At 41.8% G+C, this 20,204-nt stretch overlaps 1 protein-coding gene across 1 annotated transcript; it reads left to right on the forward strand.

The window, feature by feature from the left end:
• Positions 1 to 3,619: 3,619 nt before the first annotated feature.
• Positions 3,620 to 19,837, forward strand: cnot6l (CCR4-NOT transcription complex, subunit 6-like). Its single transcript, XM_071923838.2, has 11 exons — positions 3,620 to 3,741; positions 5,717 to 5,903; positions 7,522 to 7,607; positions 7,880 to 7,969; positions 8,136 to 8,204; positions 9,456 to 9,613; positions 11,910 to 12,064; positions 12,955 to 13,106; positions 15,718 to 15,945; positions 18,107 to 18,309; positions 19,616 to 19,837. Exons 1-11 carry the CDS (start codon positions 3,630 to 3,632, stop codon positions 19,835 to 19,837), a joined length of 1,662 nt encoding a protein of 553 aa, XP_071779939.2. The 5' UTR covers positions 3,620 to 3,629.
• Positions 19,838 to 20,204: the final 367 nt, after the last annotated feature.

Consider the following 20,204-nt stretch of genomic DNA (forward strand, 5'->3'; position numbering starts at 1 on the left):
CAATGCTTAAGAATGTAAGGAATTGTTAGGGTCCACTCTTCAATTCGGCATACATCCCATACACCAAGCAGTAGTTATTTCGGTAAAAGTTCAACTTTTAGAAATGGTTCGCCCGTTATTTCCACAATCTTATTCCAGCAAAATACACAGTGCGGGCGGCAGCGAGCAGTATCAGCCAATTCAAAAAGTTGAGATTTTGTTGAAATAAAAAGCTACTTGGTGGATCAGTTGTATGCCGAATTTTTCAGTGGATCCGAGCTATTCTGAAAAATTATAAAATGATGTTGTTCGGTGTAGGCATCTTTGTCGATATGCAAGGAAATATAAATTGTTTATACTTTTGAATGGCGTCACGTTCCAACAAAATAAACAGTAGCTAAGTGAGATTCAAAGAAGGAATTATTCACACTTAGGACAGTGAATGTTTAGTCAGTGTCAAAGTCAGTGCGGTACAACGAATTGTTAGGTTTAGAGAGAGAACACAAATCCCTATGAAAATCAAGGAAACAATGCAAACAAGCTTAATAAGTTACTTAGGGATATTAAAATGCAATTTGTATTCTAACCTACGTGTTTATATGTAAAGATCTCATTTGATGACGTGACGTTATGTTTTGAAATATTTAAGTTTAGTTTAGTTGCACAGTAATAAAACAACTGACAAGTGATAAAATATGACGATAAAAAAAAAAGAAAGATGACATGCAAATTTGCGTAAAATTATTAGGGCCACGCGCGAACAATGTATTCGAGTTTGTGTTTTAATTAACGTTAAAAATCATTTGATAAAACTTTGGGGTGACGTGCGCGCGGGGAGGGAGGAGGGAGGGGAGCGTGTAGACGGACACGAGCGGAAGCCATGTTTGTTGTTCTTCCTTCTGTTTCCGAGACGTTCAGGGTCTAAACGGGTTCAACAGCCGTGTCTGCATGTCTCTACTAATTCCGTCACCAAATCTTCTTCTACCGCCCCCGAATGCAGGTAACGTGATTTTTGAGCTTGTGTCCGTGCTGGGGAGTGGTTGTCCCGGTTGTCTTGGGTTAAATTTCCGTGTTAAATCCGCCTGCTTTAGTCCCCCCCCCCGAGCCGTCCGACACGGCGAGCCCAGACGGCGTGCGCTCTGCAGCCGCTAGCCAAACAAATCCAGCCCCGTGCCTGGCTCGAGCCCGCCGGACCGTTAACCGGCCAATACCTTTTCGGCGTGGTTTTAAACGCCGAAACTTGCTTTAAACATCTACCGGATAGTGATATATGTGTGCGGGGTCACATTTACCTCGCTGTCAGGTGTGACAGCTGGCGAGAGGCGGGCCAAACTTCCTCTGGACGGGCCCTTATAACGTTACGTGGTTGTCACTTTTGACATTATAGCTAGCTATGTTTGGATATTTGCCTCTCAGCTGCTCAGTTGCCATTGCTACCAACCTTTTTGCAAAACTCCTGCCATGCAAATCAGCTCTTACCCTTCCAAGGCGCTAGAACTGGGATTTACTAAAATATTCCTAAGTGGGTTATCAGTGGGAACTGCTGTGTAAATTTCGATACCATATCATGCAGTGTTATCCCGCTGGAAGTCGGCGTTGCCACTTTAGTCTCATGTCTTCGTGTGCCGGGTAACCGAGGCCAGAAGGCCGTATGTCTGCCTGGAGCCGCTATTGCCACTTACTTGTGACCCAGTAGACTGTAAACAGGTTATGCAAGTATGCTCCAAACTGTCTCCTGTTGTTATGCATTAATCGGATAATGACACAGTCATGCAATATTTGCGCTTTATAACTGTTATTGCTGTGTTTTCCACCGGGCACTAAGCATGTTTTCCTGACCTGTTTGGACACCAGACTGCTGACAGCAGGGAGTATAAACACGGAGCTAATCGGTGCTGTAGACAGAGCCTCCTGCAAGCAGAAATAAGCTGCTCCAACATCCTTTTCAAGTGTCATTAGTATACTCTAAAGCAGAGGTTTGCATGGTTGGTAGAAAGGCTGCAGTCAAGACCACCTTAGCTGAGTCTGAGTCAAATCCAAGACCAGATCCAAAGTGGTGGAGAGAGCGATATTGACAAAATCAAATATTACAATATTTCTTACCCAATTTCTCGATTTTGATAGTATCACAATATTTTGGGGACTGTTGGTGCTTTCAGAAGATATTTACACATGAGAACATTTTGAGAAACGAGCATGAGTAGGCTAATGTGGACATGATGGAGAAGCAGGTCGAGGCATTCATTGTTCATTTCACTCTAAAACGCTAGAACAGTCAGATAAGTTCAGAAAATTGTATAACTGTAAAAGATAACTGTAACACAGCCTTTAAGACCAGGAGAAGACAACATTTAAGGATGAACAGAGATGTAGATCTGTCTGCAGTGTGAGGACCATTGCATATGCATGTTGAAATCCCCTAAATTTACTGTAGTGCTGGGGGAAAACAAACCAAGCATCAATAAAATTACCCTTCTTTTTAAAGTTGAGTCAACATCCAATAGTGGCCGAGAGACCAAGACAAGTCCGAGTCAAAATAAAGTGGACTGGAAACTGGACTCAAGACATTTGTAGTTTTTCTATCAAGTTTTGAGGTGAGATCACATGTGAGTAATGTGATCTCTGACTGATTATCACATGGGAAACAAGCTTTTTGGGTGTGAGTTTGACTGATGTGTTTAATTACCATTGACTCTGTTCTGCTCTAAAAACAACGTTGGCTGCTCAGATAGTGAAAGTGGAGGCAGCATTTCGAAATCCATCAGCTACTGCAGCCCGCAGACCAGTGATGTGGTTTCCTGCCCTCGTCACAAAACCAGTTGTTCTGTTTCTAATTCATCAGGATCTCACTTGAAAAAACCAAAGTGAATTCCTTGTATCACACGCACGACACCGACATACTCCTACAACAGGAGTCTGTATGAGTGACATGAGCGCCCCAGCCTCTAGACAGATGCCAGTTTTTTTATTCCAACTTGTCAGAATTAGCCTTGAGGTTCTTCTTTTGTGGGTTTTTTTGTGGCGTAGGCTGCGACATGCTTGAGGCTTTGTGTTGTTGTTGTCAGGGTGGTTGTTCTCAGTGCTGCTAAATGCTGGCTGTGGTTTTTTTCGAAATCAAGTTGGGTGAGAAAATATTTTGCTGGTGCGTTTTGGGACTTGCCAGCCACCGTACTCTGGAGGCACGATTCAGCATCTTTGACATGCCCAGCTGTTTTCAGTTTGACTTGCTGGTAACGACCAGTCAGAGCAGAAATTTTGGTTCCTTTTTTCTGTTTTTTGGAAACGCACACCTGATGACTGTCTTTGTAAGAACTCAGAAGTATTTCATGATGAAGGATTACGAACTTAAACAGATAACACCAAGCATTACCAGGGAATAACTTCCTAACATCAAGAATTCATTACAATAAGGGTAGGAGACTTTTATTTTTGGTTGATTTACAAAATTTAGCTGCCCTTTTCACTATTTTGCCAGCCAAATAGATTATATTTTGAGAATACAACCGTGAAACAAGTTTTTTTTCCCCCACGAAAGTAATGTGTCTTTTTATTTGTGAGTGTTTTGTTTGTATGTGGACCGCAGGAGGAATGGGGAATCTGAATTTAAGCCTAAATCTCACTGGTCTTGCTCTCTTTTCAGATTAACAGGTATGCCAAAGGAAAAATATGATCCTCCAGATCCCCGTAGATGTTACACCATCATGTCAGCAGAGGAGGCGGCCAGCGGGAAGAAGTCCCACTGGGCTGAGCTCGAGATTTCTGGTCAGTCTAACTCCTTCTGGCTCCGCTTTCCCAAAGACAACTTAGCAGGAGGAAAGTTGGGGATATTTAGATTTATTCAGGGCTGCTGCAATGTGTCATTTCCACTTGCTGTTTGTTCCATTTGTCATTTGTGTCCCAGTCAGTCTGTAGTCCAGACCTCCTTAGTTGAGTTCATGTCAGGATCAGATCCAAAGGGGGTTGAGACCAAGATCAGAGCAAATCAAGTCCTATTCAAGTCTAGCCCAAAATAAACAATAAACAGTCTACCCAAATATAAATGAAGAGTTTTGTTCCAAAATGAGATATCCACTATGGCTGCAAGTAACCATTATTTTCATTATTTCATTATTTTCTTTTTATTAATCTATCGATTATTCTTTCGATTAACCATTTAGTCTATAAAATATCAAAAACATGACACATGCCCATCACAAGTTACCAGAGTCCAAAGTTATTCTTAAAATTGCTTATTTACTCTGACCAGCAGCCCAAAAAAAAACAAAGTATTCATTTTCTAATGATATGAAACAGAGAAAAACAGGCAAATCTTAGCATTTGTGAAGCTGTAACCAGCAAACGTTTGGTATTTTTACTTGAAAACGATCAATTGATTATCAAAATTATCTCTGTCGATCAACTAACCGATAAATCGCCCATTTATATGTGGATACAAACAAACAAAAAGCCAAGCTGTAGTCTCGCTCCGCTGGTTTTCCTGCCAAGATGTTTTTGGTTAAAGGAGCCGTGGTTAAGACAGCAAAGATCTGTTGGCCCATGGCTTGTTAAAACACATCATTATGTTTTTTGACCCAGAAACCCTGAGATTAATTAATAATTGTATAAAGTGTCACAGTGTTTCTCATGTCCCAAACATTAATTTCTGAATGAGTGTGATGTGGCTAAATAAAGGTTAATAATTAACGTACAATCAGGTACAATGCATGTTTGTCAGATTCCCCTTTCATTTGTCAGATATCACATGATAATTAGCCTATGATTGAATGATAAATCTATCAGAGTTACAGTCAGGGTGGAAATTTCCCAGGGGTAGACGGATATATCAGGCCGATACTGGGCTTTTATTAAATATCTGATATCAGGCAGTCAGTGTCAGACTTTTTTCTTTCCACATTTAATTTATTCATTTAATTTGTTCGATAATCATTTTTGTCAATTAACTTTCCATTTACAAGCAGTAATGTTTCCCAGAGTTTCTCTACCACTGAACAGGTGTGGTGGGTCACTCTGCCTTAAAGAGCTGCTGACACCAAAAGAATTTCATCAGTCTGGTTTCAGTGGAGAGTTTTAGTGTCCCATGATGCTCTGAATGCTGTTTCAGAGGCTTTTACACCCTGATGAGAAGAAAACTCTGGGGGAAACCACTGAATACTTGTATTGTTTTGGCATTAAAATGGTCTGAAGATCAAAGATTTACAGATAACGGATACTGGGTTTTGGCAGCGTCACTACAAAAATATTGGCTTTCAAAAAACCCATATTGGTTGAAGCCTATAATTACCGCCAGCTAAATGCAGATTAATTTTGTCTGCGGCTGGTAAGATTGTCTACTCTACCAGTCACTTTGACAGGTCTAACCATCATTTGCAGGTCCTATTCTGTTGTAAAAAAACAAAAACAAAAAAAAAACCTCTAGTTAGTCTAGTTCTGCGGCAGCTGCTTTGACTGAATCACAAATGGCGGATATGGAATCTGTATTCATCAGTCCATCAATACATCATTCTTTATATATGCATATGTACATATAGAGGGGGTAGACCAGGACACACATAACGGGACAGACAGGACTTAAAGGAATAAGACAAACAACACCAAATATGATTACTTCATGCTTAACTATTGTTTTGTGGGTATGTTAGTTTTTAGTATTAAGGACGAGTTGTGGAAAGAGTAGAAAGGAAGCTCCATTTGGTTCCATTGTAAAGACGAGCTGGTGCGTCCTGTTGGTTTGCTGCAGGCCGGGTGAGGAGTCTGAGCAGCTCGTTGTGGACGCTCACCCACCTGACGGCGCTGCACATCAACGACAACAACCTGAGCCGCATCCCGCCGGACATCGCCAAGCTGCCCCACCTGGTCTACCTGAACCTGTCCTCCAATAAGCTCCGCAGCCTGCCCGCCGAGCTGGGCAACATGGTCTCTCTCAGGTAGGCTGCCCGCCGCCAAATATAGTATTATTAGTGCTGCTCAGAAACATCCCTACATGTCAGTGTTTTAACTCACAACCCCCAGAAATGAAGCGTGGTGTGTTCACAGCCTCACTTTTGCAGGCAGAAATGTCCAAACGGGTCAACTTTTTTTTTAATCTTTCAATTATCTTTATTTGAGCAATTTAACAGCAATTTAATTTATTTTATAACAGATAAACATATACGTAAGTACACTGGAAATACATTTTAAAGAAATACATACATATGAATATAGAAATAAACACATAAGTAAAAAACAAACAAACAAAACAAAACAATAAATAAATAAAACCCACAGAACAATGGCAAACTGGTGAACTTTGACACCAAATGATGTGTTTTATTTTTGCCTATCAGTCACTTTTACTTGATTAATTGTTGGAAGATTTGTTTTGTTTTATTTATATATATAATTCATTTGTAGTCCCTGGCCAGTTGTTAAAAATGTAATAAAAGTATTATATGCATATAGTTACAGTTGCATGCAGTTACATGCATACATGTGACTTTATACCAACCATCAAGTAAGACATTATGTACATCTTTCAGGCACCAAAAAATACAATCTAAAAAAGAAAGATAAAATAGATACGCAGAAATAGAGGCAACAAACATTTCAGCATTTCACAGGAAGAAGTAACTTATCACAAAAGAGCACATTAGTCAAGTCCAAGTCAATCCCAAGAGCCGGTCCGGTCGAGTTCAAGCCAAGACTGAGACCAGAACAAATAGAGTCCTGTTCAAGACCAAAACCAAAACAGACAATGAACCGAGTACATTTCTTTCCAAATGCAAAAAATAATGCTTAAGGCGTTTCTTAAGGATGAACAGAGATGCGGGTCTGTCTACAGCAGCTCTGTACTAAACCCTTCAACACCCACCTGATCAAAGCAGAGGATTTGGACTAATCAATGCATAGAGGTTTGAGGATTGTTTATCACTGTACACAGGTGCAATCCCTTAAAGGGTTTGTATTGGTGGAGAGAAAGTAAACAAAAGTGGACCAGGCGGAGAAAACATCTTGTCTGATATTGTGGTGAACAGCCACAAAAAACACTTTTGTTGGAAACACTGGACTAAAAGTTGAAATGTCTAGGAGTCATCTTTGAGATTCATTGTCTCTGCTTTGTTTCAAAAGGTGTGTGTGTGTGTGTGTGTGTGTGTGTGTGTGTGTGCCATATATCTATTGGAAACCGGCAGCCTGTAAACTAACCAATCCAGTTCCATATTTGCTGACTTGTGGCATATTTGTCGTCTTGTTTGAGGTTTATACAAAGGATTGAATGTTGCTAATGAGTTTGTTTGGGCAATTTCAGGAGCTGAGTCACTGTCCTCACACAACAGTGCATATATTGTTCTAAAAAATCACTTCAATTCAAAGAAAAATCAAGATGACAAGCAAAGACACAATTAGATTGGATAACTGAATCTAAATGACAAAACAACATGGTGGAAGAAACAAAAAGTTCTGCTGCCAGAAATTATATGTTTTCTCTGTGTGTGTGTGTGTGTGTGTGTGTGAGAGAGAGAGAGAAAATTTGTATTTTGACACAGATACTCTCTCCCATTTCTGCAGGGAATTGCTTTTAAACAACAATCTTTTACGAGTTCTGCCTTATGAACTTGGGAGGCTTTTCCAGCTACAAACCCTGGGGCTAAAAGGCAAGTGTTTTTGTTTTTGTTTAGATTTTTCCTTCTTTTTTTTAAACCAATAAAGCAATTAAATATTAATTAAATGAATTTATGTTTTTCAGTATGTAATTTCTGTCACATAAAATGTTTTTTTTTTGTCTACGTAAGCAAGTAAGCAGCCATCATTCGGAGGTCATTTTCTAATGTAAAACTTAAAAATAGTGAAAGTGACTGGTGAATTACGAGACAAAAAATTGAGTGTCTAGTGTATAGTTAACTGGTTTTGAATGTGTGTTTGCCAGGCAACCCTTTGTCCCAAGACATCCTCAATCTCTACCAGGAGCCGGACGGAACCAGAAAGCTTTTGAACTACATGCTCGACAATCTAGCAGGTAAATGGCGCCGGCGCTTCGCCTTACCACGCGACCATTTATCGCGACTCATGCATATTTAACCGACCGTTTAGTGTAAACCTGAGCGCCGCAGGTATATCGTCCCATTGTGTTTGTCCCGGTCAAACGAGCGCTAATCCCTTATTTCCCTTTGCCCTGTTTTCAGTGCACCCAGAACAGCTGCCCCAAAGACCTTGGATCACTCTGAAAGAGCGAGACCAAATGATTCCCACAGGTACGTGAGCATGAAACAAATGAACCGTTTCACCTTCAGCTTTAAGCTCTGCTGCTGCAGCTGGAGCAGGACTTGTTGATGCTCAGGTGAATTGCGAGTCTGATTCAGTAACAAAGACATTCTAGTCCCATTCATGTTTTGTTTTTTTAACTTCAAGCTGCACAAGGCAAGATTTTTTATGTAAAAATCTACCTGTCTTATCTGCATAATTCACAAAGCGGAGCTGCAACAGAGAAGAGCGTTTTGAAGGGTTTTGAAGTTCAAAGTATTCAGTTATCTCACACTCACCAGTATGCAAAGTTGCCCAGTGAAGCTTTGATGTTAGCTGCTGGTTTGCACAGTGGTAAAAAATTAGAGTAATATGAGAATACAATAATACAATACAATACAAATAATAAACACAGAAAGAAGAGGAAAAAAAGCCAAATCTGTGCAGGTGACATTTAAAAAACACCAAGGAACTTGAGTCTCACCTGAAAACGAAAGAAAGAAAGAAAGAAAGAAAGAGCTGTTAAACCAGTCACAACACTAAAGTAACACTTGTAGGCCGATTGATGCACTGATCTAAGCATTTGTAGGGATTGACATGGTTTTTTAGGTAATTTACCAAGTAGAATGAAACCCACTATGCCTTATTTGGTCTGTTTAGGTGCACACAACTCAACTGAAACAACTATAGTGAAATCAGTGAATGGGGATGAGAGGTGTCTTATTTGAAATTCAAGTCAGGTTTCCTCCAAAGTACAAAAAGTAGAGCAAGATGCAGTGCAGCAGACGTTTCAGTCAAGCGTCCATCTTAAAGTTAGACATTCTCATATAAACAAATGTCCGTCTTGCCATTCTGTATTGCTGATTGATATAACACAACAGTGATTCAACCTGTAGCCAGTTCATTAAAGCTTCTCCACTGTCTGTTCTAAACAGCCGGTGTCTGGTAGCTCTGTGCTGGGAAAAATCCTCTGCCGCACAGGAAGTGATGCGTTTTACGTTTCCGGTTTGTTTAGAATAAACAGCAGAAGAAGAACTGGGTAGTTAGCATGAGCAGTGATAGCCACCATGGCTGAACAAGAAAGAAAAGAGAAACTCGAACTGCATCAACAGAAAATCCAAGGAAAAAAGACGTGACAGTACTAGACACAGCAATGAGCGCTTAGCAACAAAGATGGAGACTAAATAAAAACAACACTCCCCCCGAACTCTGTTGTTAGTTTAAAGCTCTTCTCCTTTATCCCGCCTCTCTCTCCTGTGCAGCCATGTTCACGGTCATGTGCTACAACGTGCTGTGCGACAAGTACGCCACGCGGCAGCTGTACGGCTACTGCCCGTCCTGGGCCCTCAACTGGGAGTACAGGAAGAAAGGCATCATGGAGGAAATCACCAGCTGCGACGCTGACATCATCAGCCTGCAGGTAAGAGAGTCTGCTTTGTTGGCGTTCGTTTACGTGCTAGAAGTGTGATTTCCCGACCTGTTCCTCCATACAATGACAGTGAATGGAAAGAGAAAAAATCCAATCCAATTTCATCACAGTTTACAGCACTTGAGAACATAATTTTCCACAAATCATGTCTGTTATTTTAGATAGCAGTTTACTTAAAGCTGCAGTAGGTAACTTTTAAGTCAATCACTTGGAGGAGTGGGGGGGGGGGGGGGGGGGGCGTGTCGTTCCTCGTGTCAGTTTGAATTTCCAGACATTTGATCTCTTCCCTCCCAAACTTACCTAACAACAGCTTTAATATAAGAAAGTAGAAGTTTATTATCATGAAATCTTCACACCTTTGCTGCAGTTTTTTTGTGATTTTTTTTTTTTTTGTGTTGTTTTTTTCTCACTCCACAATCCTCTTCCCATATTCAGAATGAATTACTCTGTATTTTTGGGATGAATACTTTTGGAAATTCAAGAAATCCAAGAGTATACACATCTCAAAAATACATTGTATACATATATACAAGGGTTGTGAACTGTGACCAAAAAGTCCAACGTTTTTGGTCACAGTTCACAACCTTCTCTCACCTGGATTATAGCTTTAATTTTCCCTTCTATGTGTTTTGAAATCGGTTTTAGCTTGCTAAAACAGAATCTGTACTTGTTTACTAGTTTTTCAGAATAGAGGAGAGACTAGTTGGCTGCCTGTCTGGTAGTCTGGTGTCTGGAGCAGGAAAACATATCGGTCGTGGCGTTTGGCGGAACAAGGACACTTCCATAAGACGCATGGCGGCTGATGGATTCGGTGACTGCGGCAGGGTTTGAACTTGTGACCTTTTGGTTAGAGGAAGGCCTCTCTCACCGCCACCAGCTGTCCATTGACTTCTAATAGAATACTCAGGGTGATTTACTCTTGACACAGTGTCAGTTTTAGCAGAGTGTAAGGTTTATTGATGCGTTCAGTTTGTTCAGTGCAGTAGTTACCGAGCTGTACTCCGTTCACTTCCATTCACAAGCAAGTCAGCATGTACTGTATTGAAATAGATGCGAGATATAAAGAAATTATCCAACCGCTCACTGTGAGACTTTGCTGAAAATGTAATCACATCTTTATTTTTCTTACAGCATTTGCAAATAGGCTTATAAAAAGGAGCGAACAACGCGTTCCGCTTGTTGCTTCCTCAGGTTCGCTTGTTGTAGATACTGAGATCTTGAGGTAGATATTACTGATTAACCGTCATCAATTTACATGTTCCTCCACCAGAATGCATTTTTAACGCATTCATTGCATTACATGATGGTTTTCAGCCCAACTGTAGATTTACAGCTGTATCCTATAGCTCACAGACGAGCTCCAGCTTAGTTATGGAAAAGTCATGGAATTTTGCTCCGGCAACACGGTGGGAACCCCGTTTTTAATATGAAATATTAAAAAGTTAACGATTGTTGGTTACCGACCAAAGTGGCTGGTAGTGCTGTTGTTAAACTTAAAAAAAGGAAGAAGAAATTCAGCTACTGTGGAGGCTGATGGATGTCCTGAAAAGCGTCTTTTATTGGTACAGAAAGAGAAATTTGTTCCAGCAGAAAGCCTTCATCAAGGTAGCATGACAAAGAGACGGTGGATCTTTATTGACAATGAAGGATTTCTGCCGAACACGCTGGTTTTTCTGTACCAAGAAAGACCATCCATCGGCCTCCCACAGCAGCTGAATTTGTTCTTGCTGTCTACTGTTTTCAGTTCATACACCTCGGTTAAAAGGGAAGATCGAGATAGTTTTGTTTTTCATGCCAGCCGCAATCAAAAATTTCCCAGCATTTGGCCTCATCAGCACTGTGATCAGCACGACACTACAGACACGCATCAGCTTCAGTCTGAGAGAATGTAGTTGGTCAAAAAATGTTGTGTTGATATTTTCCTGCAGCCTGCAATATACTGTACATCACTTAGTAAGAATAGTGTTTGGTTTGTGTTTTTATTGAACTGTTTTCTGACATGACAGCCTGGGTGGGAAAATTCCACCAGCCAAATGAGGGATAATTTACAGCGAGCGTACAGTATCCGATTTGTGTTGAGGTCTTGCAATAATGACCGACTCCATGCACACTATCAGCTGCCTATGCGTTATCCTGTTTTATTACAAGGCTATTAATCAAAAATTTCCCAGCATTTGGCCGGGGGCTGGTGGTAACTTCCCACTCTGGCCTCAACCTCTTACACTGACATCTTCACACATATTTAGCTGAATTGCTCTGTAAAGTATCTTGCCCTGCGTGTCTGCAGGAGGTGGAAACGGAGCAGTACTACACCCTCTTCCTGGAAACACTAAAGGAGCGCGGCTACGACGGCTACTTCTGCCCAAAGTCTCGTGCCAAACTGGTGTCCGAACAGGAGAGGAAGCACGTGGACGGCTGCGCTGTGTTCTTTAAGACCGAGAAGTGAGTTCAATTCAAACTTTATTCAAGACTCGTCTTAAAAAATAGACGTCTATACCAGGTAAAAACTATACAATTACAGACAATTACACATAAAAAGAATAGAAAAGGTAATTTCTACAGATGTAACCACTGTAGAAACCCCACCTTTTACTCCACGCTTTACTAAATATATTTGTGTATTTGTAGGTTTGTTTCTTTGGCTATTTCTTAGTTCATATATGAAAGCTGCATGTCCATGAATGTTTCAGGTAGGATTGGACGATAGTGTACCTCCAACCAGTTGTTATTACATATATAGCTGACCCCCAATGTTCTCACCCATGTCGGGGGGAGGTGCACTATTTATTTTTTGACTAGTCGCTTTGAAGTTGTCCATGTCCAGTGAGCGACTGAGATGACTTGAATTGAATCGTAGCTTTTTAAAATTTCATTTTTACATTTTACATTATAGTATACGTTTTCAAAGTCAAGAAAACATTTAACAAGTGTCAGGTGGCGGTGCATTCCCAGTAGAAAGCAGTAACACAAGACACTCAAATGGAACAAAACCAGCTGACTCTTAGGAAAGCTCTGGGAAATGATGGCTGTTTTTAGGCTCTAAATACATTTAAAATTTAAACTTGAGCATAATTGCCCCTTTGTGCTTCACCATTTGAGTGAGTGAGTCTTGGACTAGGCGACATTTAAAATTGCCAGAGATCAAGGTAATTTAAATGGGCAAAAAATCAGGAAATTTCAACGATTCCCAATGTATTCATCCAATCAGCCAACTCTAGTTCACGGTTGTGTTTTATCTGTTGAACCATCTTACTCTTTTATTGTTTTTTTTTTACCATTTTCAGAATAACCAATAATCACTACTGCTGCTGTTGTTGGTTTGTTTTCTGCAGGTTCACTCTGGTCCAGAAACACACTGTGGAGTTCAACCAGGTGGCCATGGCCAACTCTGAGGGGTCAGAGGTCATGCTGAACAGAGTGATGACCAAAGACAACATCGGGGTGGCCGTTCTGCTGGAGGTCGACAAAGACATGTTCTCCGGCGGTAAGGAACCTGCAGTAGTTCCTGCTGATCAGCCGGTCTGGACTACGTTTATGTGTGAAACATCTTGCCCACACACCTCTTACTTGCAGTTAAACATTTAATAAGAAGATACACAAGACATGTTCGGGTCTTGTTCAGACCTGTTTTAAAAGAGCTGTACAATTATTCATGCATCATAATGTCTTTAAATTTGCAAGAAGATTACAAGCTAAAGCCTCTGAAACATGATCTAAATGCTGGGGATCATGGGACATGATGCGACGCTAAAACTCTCCACCTAAACCCATACTTAAATAAATGAATGGTTGGGTTAGCTGCAATTTAAGGCAGGGTGACCCACTTCACCTATTCAGTGGTAGAGGAAAGTGTGGTTTGCTGCCTTTTTTAAAATGAAGAATTAATTTAAAAAACACACAATTTAACAATTAAATGAAGATGTGCAAAGAATCCAGGCAAAACGATATATTGCTCTAAACCTAATCAGGAACACACACACACACACACAAAAATAAAGAAATCCTGACTCCTATTCCTGATAAGAAGAGTGAAGAAGAACTGATGAGGCTGAGCAGTTTGAGTGATGGAAAAGTCAATTAATCGGTGAAAACAGCAGAAGAGAGCAGAGATCAGTGTTGGCCCTGAGGGGGATTCCTGCACATTCATATGTACCGTGCTCATTTATTGCATGTGCAAGTGAAATTAATCCATTCATTACAGTTAATCCATTCATTTCATAATTTATTCAGCATGAATTACACAGTACTTAATGAATTTTTCAGCAGCAGTCGGAGGGTGTAATGACATCCTAAACGGTCAACATGCAAACATACAAACTGCTTTCGGCACCGTCTTGTTGCTCATCAGCGCTGTGATCAGTATCAGCTTCAGTCTGAGAGAACGTAGTTGGTCAAAAAATGTCGTGTTGATATTTTCCCGCACGCTGCAGCCTGCAACACACATCAGTTAGTAAGAATAGTGTTTGGTTTATGTTTGTACTGAGCTGTTTTCTGACATGACAGCCTGGGTGGGGAATTTCCACCAGCCAAATGAGGGATAATTTACAGCGAGCGTTCAGTATGCGACTTGTGTTGAGGTCTTGAATTTTTGCAATAATGACCGACTCCATGCACACTATCAGCTGCCTATACATTATCCTGCTTATTACAAGGCTATTCACCAAAGACATTCAGCATATCACACAAAATATGAATTCAAAATGATTTGATTACAAGCTAAAGCAATTTACTCGCTTCGGCCAAAAAAACAGTTCAGCAGAACTGTAACCATAGCAACGTCTGTAGCTAGAATCCCTGGGCGACATTGTAACAGAACTGTAACCATAGCAACGTAGACATCCCGTAAGATTCCTGGTTCAGCGTCTGACCAACAATCAAAAAGTTTTGTGCTCTCAGAATAAATTAGAAGTAAGATTGGAAAAAAAATGTCCCATGTTTCGTCTGCAGTAACTAAGCAGTAACGTCTTTTTACCACAAGGTGTCGCTAGTTAATTTGATTAGAAATCAACAAAATTGACCGGACTCCTTGACTGCAGAGTCGAGATGTGAGACTGTGAGTCTGTTATGAGAAACGACAGTCTGTTCAGTCTGGTATTCAGAAAGTACAGACCTCAGAATGCGTTCATTGGCCAATCAGAATTGAGTATTCAACAAAGCCGTGTAATAAACACTGGTAAATTATGACTGGATGGTACCGTATGTTTGAATACACCAGCCACTTTGGCAGGTAAACAACCATCAATTGGAGGTCCTATTCTGTTCTACAAAATCCAGTTGGCGAGTGAAAGTGGCTGCTGGATTTTGGATGTGTCAGACACGGTGGCTGATGGGTAAACAAAAGTTTGTTACCTGTTTCATAAACCTTCTCTGCTCTGTTTGGATCACATAACCAATATTTGCCAGTAGGTGGCAGTTCCTTCCTGAAGCTCTAAGTGACATGCATAGTCTTCCTTTTCACTCTTACTCTTCTTTCATTGTCTCTTCTGAAATGACATCACATCTCTCTGCTTGTCTGTAGCGACACAGAATAGTAAAGATGTTGTTTGTGTCTTATATTCTGGGCTGAAATGATTTTACAAGTCATCTGAAGTTTCTGTTTCGCACCTGTTAAGTTGATATTTCTTTCTTCCTTTTTAATTGTTTTATCAGTCACCCCCCCCCCCCCCCCCCCCCTCCCCCCGCATGAATAATCTGTCTATTCAGGTATTGGGTAATATAATTTTCACTCATTGCGTAAATCTCACCTCTTTTCACTCTTAATCATCCTTCACTGTCTTTATACTTGGGTTTTTTTAAATTATGTAACACCTGCCGCAGCTTCTCTACAGACGCAGACAGTAGTTTCATTTTCACAGATCTTGTGTGTCTTGCTTTTTGGTTTGAGATGCTTTATAAACGCTTTTGGGTTTCTTCATCTCACCTGCACAGTTTGTGTTTGTTTTTCTCTCTTTTATTAGCATTTTTACCTCTTTTTTACAATGTGCAATTAAACTAAACCTGGTTAAATCCCACCCTTCTGTTTTGCTCTCAGTTGTCCTTTTGTTGGCTAGATATGTGTGTTTTCTATAATTCCATCCAGTTTCTTGTGTTTCCAGGCATGAAGCCCCCTCAGGAGCGGCAGCTGATCCTGGTGGCCAACGCCCACATGCACTGGGACCCCGAGTACTCGGACGTCAAGTTGATCCAAACCATGATGTTCCTGTCGGAGCTGAAGAGCATCGCGGAGCGGGCCTCGGGCTCCGTGGCCACCGGCTCGCCCGCCTCCGACCCGTCCTCCATCCCCATCGTCCTGTGTGCTGACCTCAACTCGCTGCCCGACTCTGGTAGGACGGCCTGTAGAAACCTCTAGAAACCTCTGTCACGCTTCAGTCACGCTCGATCTCTAATGCGTTTATGTTGTTCAGAGTTCTACGCAAAGATCCTGAGGCTCAAACTGGAGAAAAATAGTTATTGATTAGTTTTACAATATGCATTTTCATGAAATCTATGTTTTACTAATGAAATACTTTTGTCAGACACTTGACAGAGAGCTGGCAAACAACAGAGTACAACAGCGTTTGGTTTAGTTCACTCATGCCTTGTCAACATGCTGCACATGTAACACCTGCATCACAATGCAATGATTCAGCAGCAACTGATTCTCCTGTTTAAAATGAATGAAGTTCAGTCAGAGAACAACACATTCAACACACTGATTGTGATCAGTGGGTTGCGAGGGTCTGGCACTGGAATACTGTTGATATCTAAGGATATGTATTTGTTAAAATGTAATGGGTACATGGCATGATGGGAAAATAACGGCAGCTACTAACCAACAGCTGGTAAATTCTACCTGTGACTGGTCTACTCCATCAACCACTCTATCAGGTAACCAGCCATTTTTTGGAGTTCCTGTTCTGTTATTGTGTGCTGGTTAAATAGTCAAAGTAGCTAGTGAATTTGGGAATTTACTAGCCAACTAGGCCTGCACACAGAAGAGGTAGTTGGTCTGGTAGTCTTGTAGCACCCACGGTTTCCCACAGGAAATGTGTTAGTCAAGGTGGTAGTGACTGACTAAACTAAGTGCCTCAATAAATGACGCACACACACACACAGTGTTTTCTATCGGTTGCGTTAGACTTTCTCGTTGTCCGTCATTTTGACGGACAGGGTCGTAAAAATTTCGTCATAATCTATTATTACCCGTCATTTTAATTTTCATTTTTTTTAATGATAATGAGACATAGCCTATTTAATAGAAATTTATTTTTCAAAAACAATCGATCACAATAACATTTATATATAGAAGAACAAACTTAGATTATGCATTTATCATAGGCTGCTATAAAGCAAGGAATCTCTGTCTGTCTGTATGTGTGTCCTTCGCATATCTCGAGAACCATTCATCCGATCTACTTCACACTTGGCGGGTGTATTGCTGGGGACCCAAGGACGTGCAGTGTCGGATTTGGTGCAATTTGGACACGCGACACGTTCATTATTAATAAACTTTGAACAAGCGAACAGCGCTCTGTGCAGCAGCGGCACGAACGGGCACTGCAGTAGTAAGAGAGAAAAGATGAACAAACGGAGACACCAACCGTCCTAAACAGGCAAATATGAACGATGCAATTTTATAGAATTAGACAATTACAATTAAAATATGAACAAACCATTTACAAGAAATTAAATTGAACTCCATTGACCTGCTGTAGCCTAGCCTGAACTCAAACCTTCCTCCTGGTCCGCATGGACTTAAACTGGGTGCTCGCTTGAGCGTAATCAAACGCATCAAAGGAGATTGCTGCAGAGGCGATTGTCATTAGGTTTTGCGTCTTTGCCTCGGAGAAGACGGCTCGTCATGGCCGTTTTAATTTTGTTCTGAAGGCTGAACCCGCGCTCTGCTGCCACACTGGAGACTGGAACTACCAGCGCCACTTCAGCCAGAGTTTTGAAGCCGGGGAACATTTCTCCCAGGGAAGTGATCAGAAGTCGGCAAGACTCTCTGAACGTGGGATTTCCCGATCCTGCAAGCACTCTCTTCACCAGGAGGAAATCCCGCAGCATGCGCTCCTTCTACAGTAAACAATAGCTAATTAATATGCACTCTCGCCACCAACTGGACAGGGGGGTCTACTACAGGTGGTCTACATGTGGTTATTGACAGTGTTGCATGTGAATTACTTAACGTTAGGGTAGATCGCCCTCAGTGTAATCTGTCAAAATGACGGATGGCCTGATTTTTCCGTCATTGTTAAAAAAATTCCATCAATGACGGGAAATATTCAGTTAACGCGACCCCTGGCTCATTGGTCACAATAATATGCTCACTGGTTGCAGTGTCACTTTTAGTCAGCAGATGTTGCAGTTGGATGCTGAGGTCATCATTTCCTTGGTCTCAGTGAAAATAAACACATAAATAATGGGATTTGGGAGGGCTTTACAATCAAGGCGGGGTGTTTCACTGCGGGAAACCCAGATTACCGTTCCCCTTGTGTCATCCAGGTGTGGTGGAATACCTGAGCAGTGGAGGTGTGGCCGAAAACCACAAGGACTTCAAGGAGCTGCGCTACAACGAATGTCTGACCAACTTCAGCTGCAACGGCAAGAACGGCAACTCAGACGGAAGCATCACCCACAACTTCCAGCTGAAGAGCGCCTATGAGAATAATCTGATGCCTTACACCAACTACACATATGACTTCAAGGTAAACTTCCTCTAAGTGCTGTGCAATCCCTAATAAATACTTTTGTGTTTGGGGCAATTTGAGAGTTGCGGGGGTTCAAACATCCGAAAGGGCTCAGGTACACTGCTGTGTTAAAATAGTGTCAAACTGCCTCTATATGCATTTGCATATAGTTTTGATTCTACTTTCTACTTTCTGCTTTCTGGGTAATCCAACGATTTGTTACACAGATGTGTCATTTCTAGGTTTTGTTTTTTATTTCCTTTTTTTTTTGCCAATTTGTACATCAGTAGAAATGGACTGCCTCTCCTCTTGACAGTGCATGATTAGCTACATCCTGAACCTTCAGCCCTAAAGGGTTCTATGGTTCCTTGAAGAACCTAAAGGGTTTGAAGCCTAAAGGGTTTTTCTACTGGGGATCAGAAGTTGCTTATTAGCTCCCTGTGGAACTTAGATGAACCCCCGGTGAAGCCCTAGAGAGTGTCTAGTTGGGATTTTCCTTGCAATCTCTGCCGTGTGCCATTAGTTATACAGATGCATCATTGCTGGAGGGTTTTGTACTTTTGCATGTTAGTAGAAACAAATAACCTTCTTGGGTGGCAGGGCGGCCTAACTGTTAGAGAAACTACCGTTCAATAGGACAACCTGGGTTCAAGCTCCCATGTCGGCAAGCATCTGCCCTGCCAAAGTGTCCTTGTGCAAGACACTGAGGTCCAGATTCACTAAGATTGCATTGTGAGGGCAGTGTGCACTTTTTTTGTGCTTCAGTTGCTTGAGCTAAGAGCGCAGATGTTTCATCTTATTCACTTACGAATTTATGGAAATCAAGTTGTGGTGCAAACAAGCCCTTGAACTGAGCACTGTGCAAGCAAATTGCTTTCCACATACAGTTGGTCAGCAGCATGGCATCCTGATTTGATCATTTTGGTGATGGAACTCGCACTCTTCTTGCACAAACCTTTAGTGAATATGGGCCTTTTTGGACATGATGTGTTCTCACAGTCAATCTTAGTGATTTCCATTTATTCTCATCGGCCAAGTCACCATCTGATACATCCTCGGTTCTCAAGTAAACTTCTCTGATCTTTATCCATCTTCGGTGCTCTTTTGTGTTGGAATCATACTTCTGCAGTTAGATATTACTTCAAAAGCATCATGGAAGACACAAGAATGCACAAAAACAAAAACTGAGAAAGACCCTGAGTTTCCCTACGGGGATCAATAAACTATCACACTACTTTGTAATGATCATCTCTCTCGCTCTCTCTCCTCTCTCTCTCTCTCTCTCTCTCTCTCTCTCTCTCTCTCTCTCTCTCTCTGTCGGCAGGGCGTGATCGACTACATCTTCTTCTCCAAGACCCACATGAGTGTTTTGGGCCTGCTGGGGCCGCTGGACAGCCAGTGGCTGAGTGACAACAACATCACCGGCTGCCCCCACCCCCACATCCCCTCGGACCACTTCTCCCTGCTGGCCCAGCTGGAGCTGCACCCCCCCCTGCCCCACCCACTCAACCCCCTCAACGGGCTGCACCTGCCGGTCCACAGGTAGTGCAGCCCGAGACCCCCAACCCCCCACCCTGCCACCCACCCACCCACATCCAAACACTCTCCTAAGACCCCCCCCACCCCTCCCCCAGTCCCGTCCCTCTCCCTATCCTCCTGCAGGACCCTGTACAGTCTACCGATCACATTTAAACTCAGACCGACCCCCCCCACCCTCCCGCAAGGAGTGAAGTATTCGCCCATTGTTGCTCCTTTTTGTGTTTTTGCACACTGTAATGTATTTTTTTCTTCCCTCCCCCCCCTTGAAAGGCTTGATACCAAATGGAGGGCTTGGGATGAAGTTGCTTTGGTAACCCCCATGTCTCGTGTTTTTGCCTTAGATATGATCATGACAGCTTGTAGATTCTGCTCCT

This window comes from Centroberyx gerrardi, chromosome 8 (genome assembly GCF_048128805.1).
Source record: "Centroberyx gerrardi isolate f3 chromosome 8, fCenGer3.hap1.cur.20231027, whole genome shotgun sequence".
NCBI lineage: Eukaryota > Metazoa > Chordata > Actinopteri > Beryciformes > Berycidae > Centroberyx > Centroberyx gerrardi.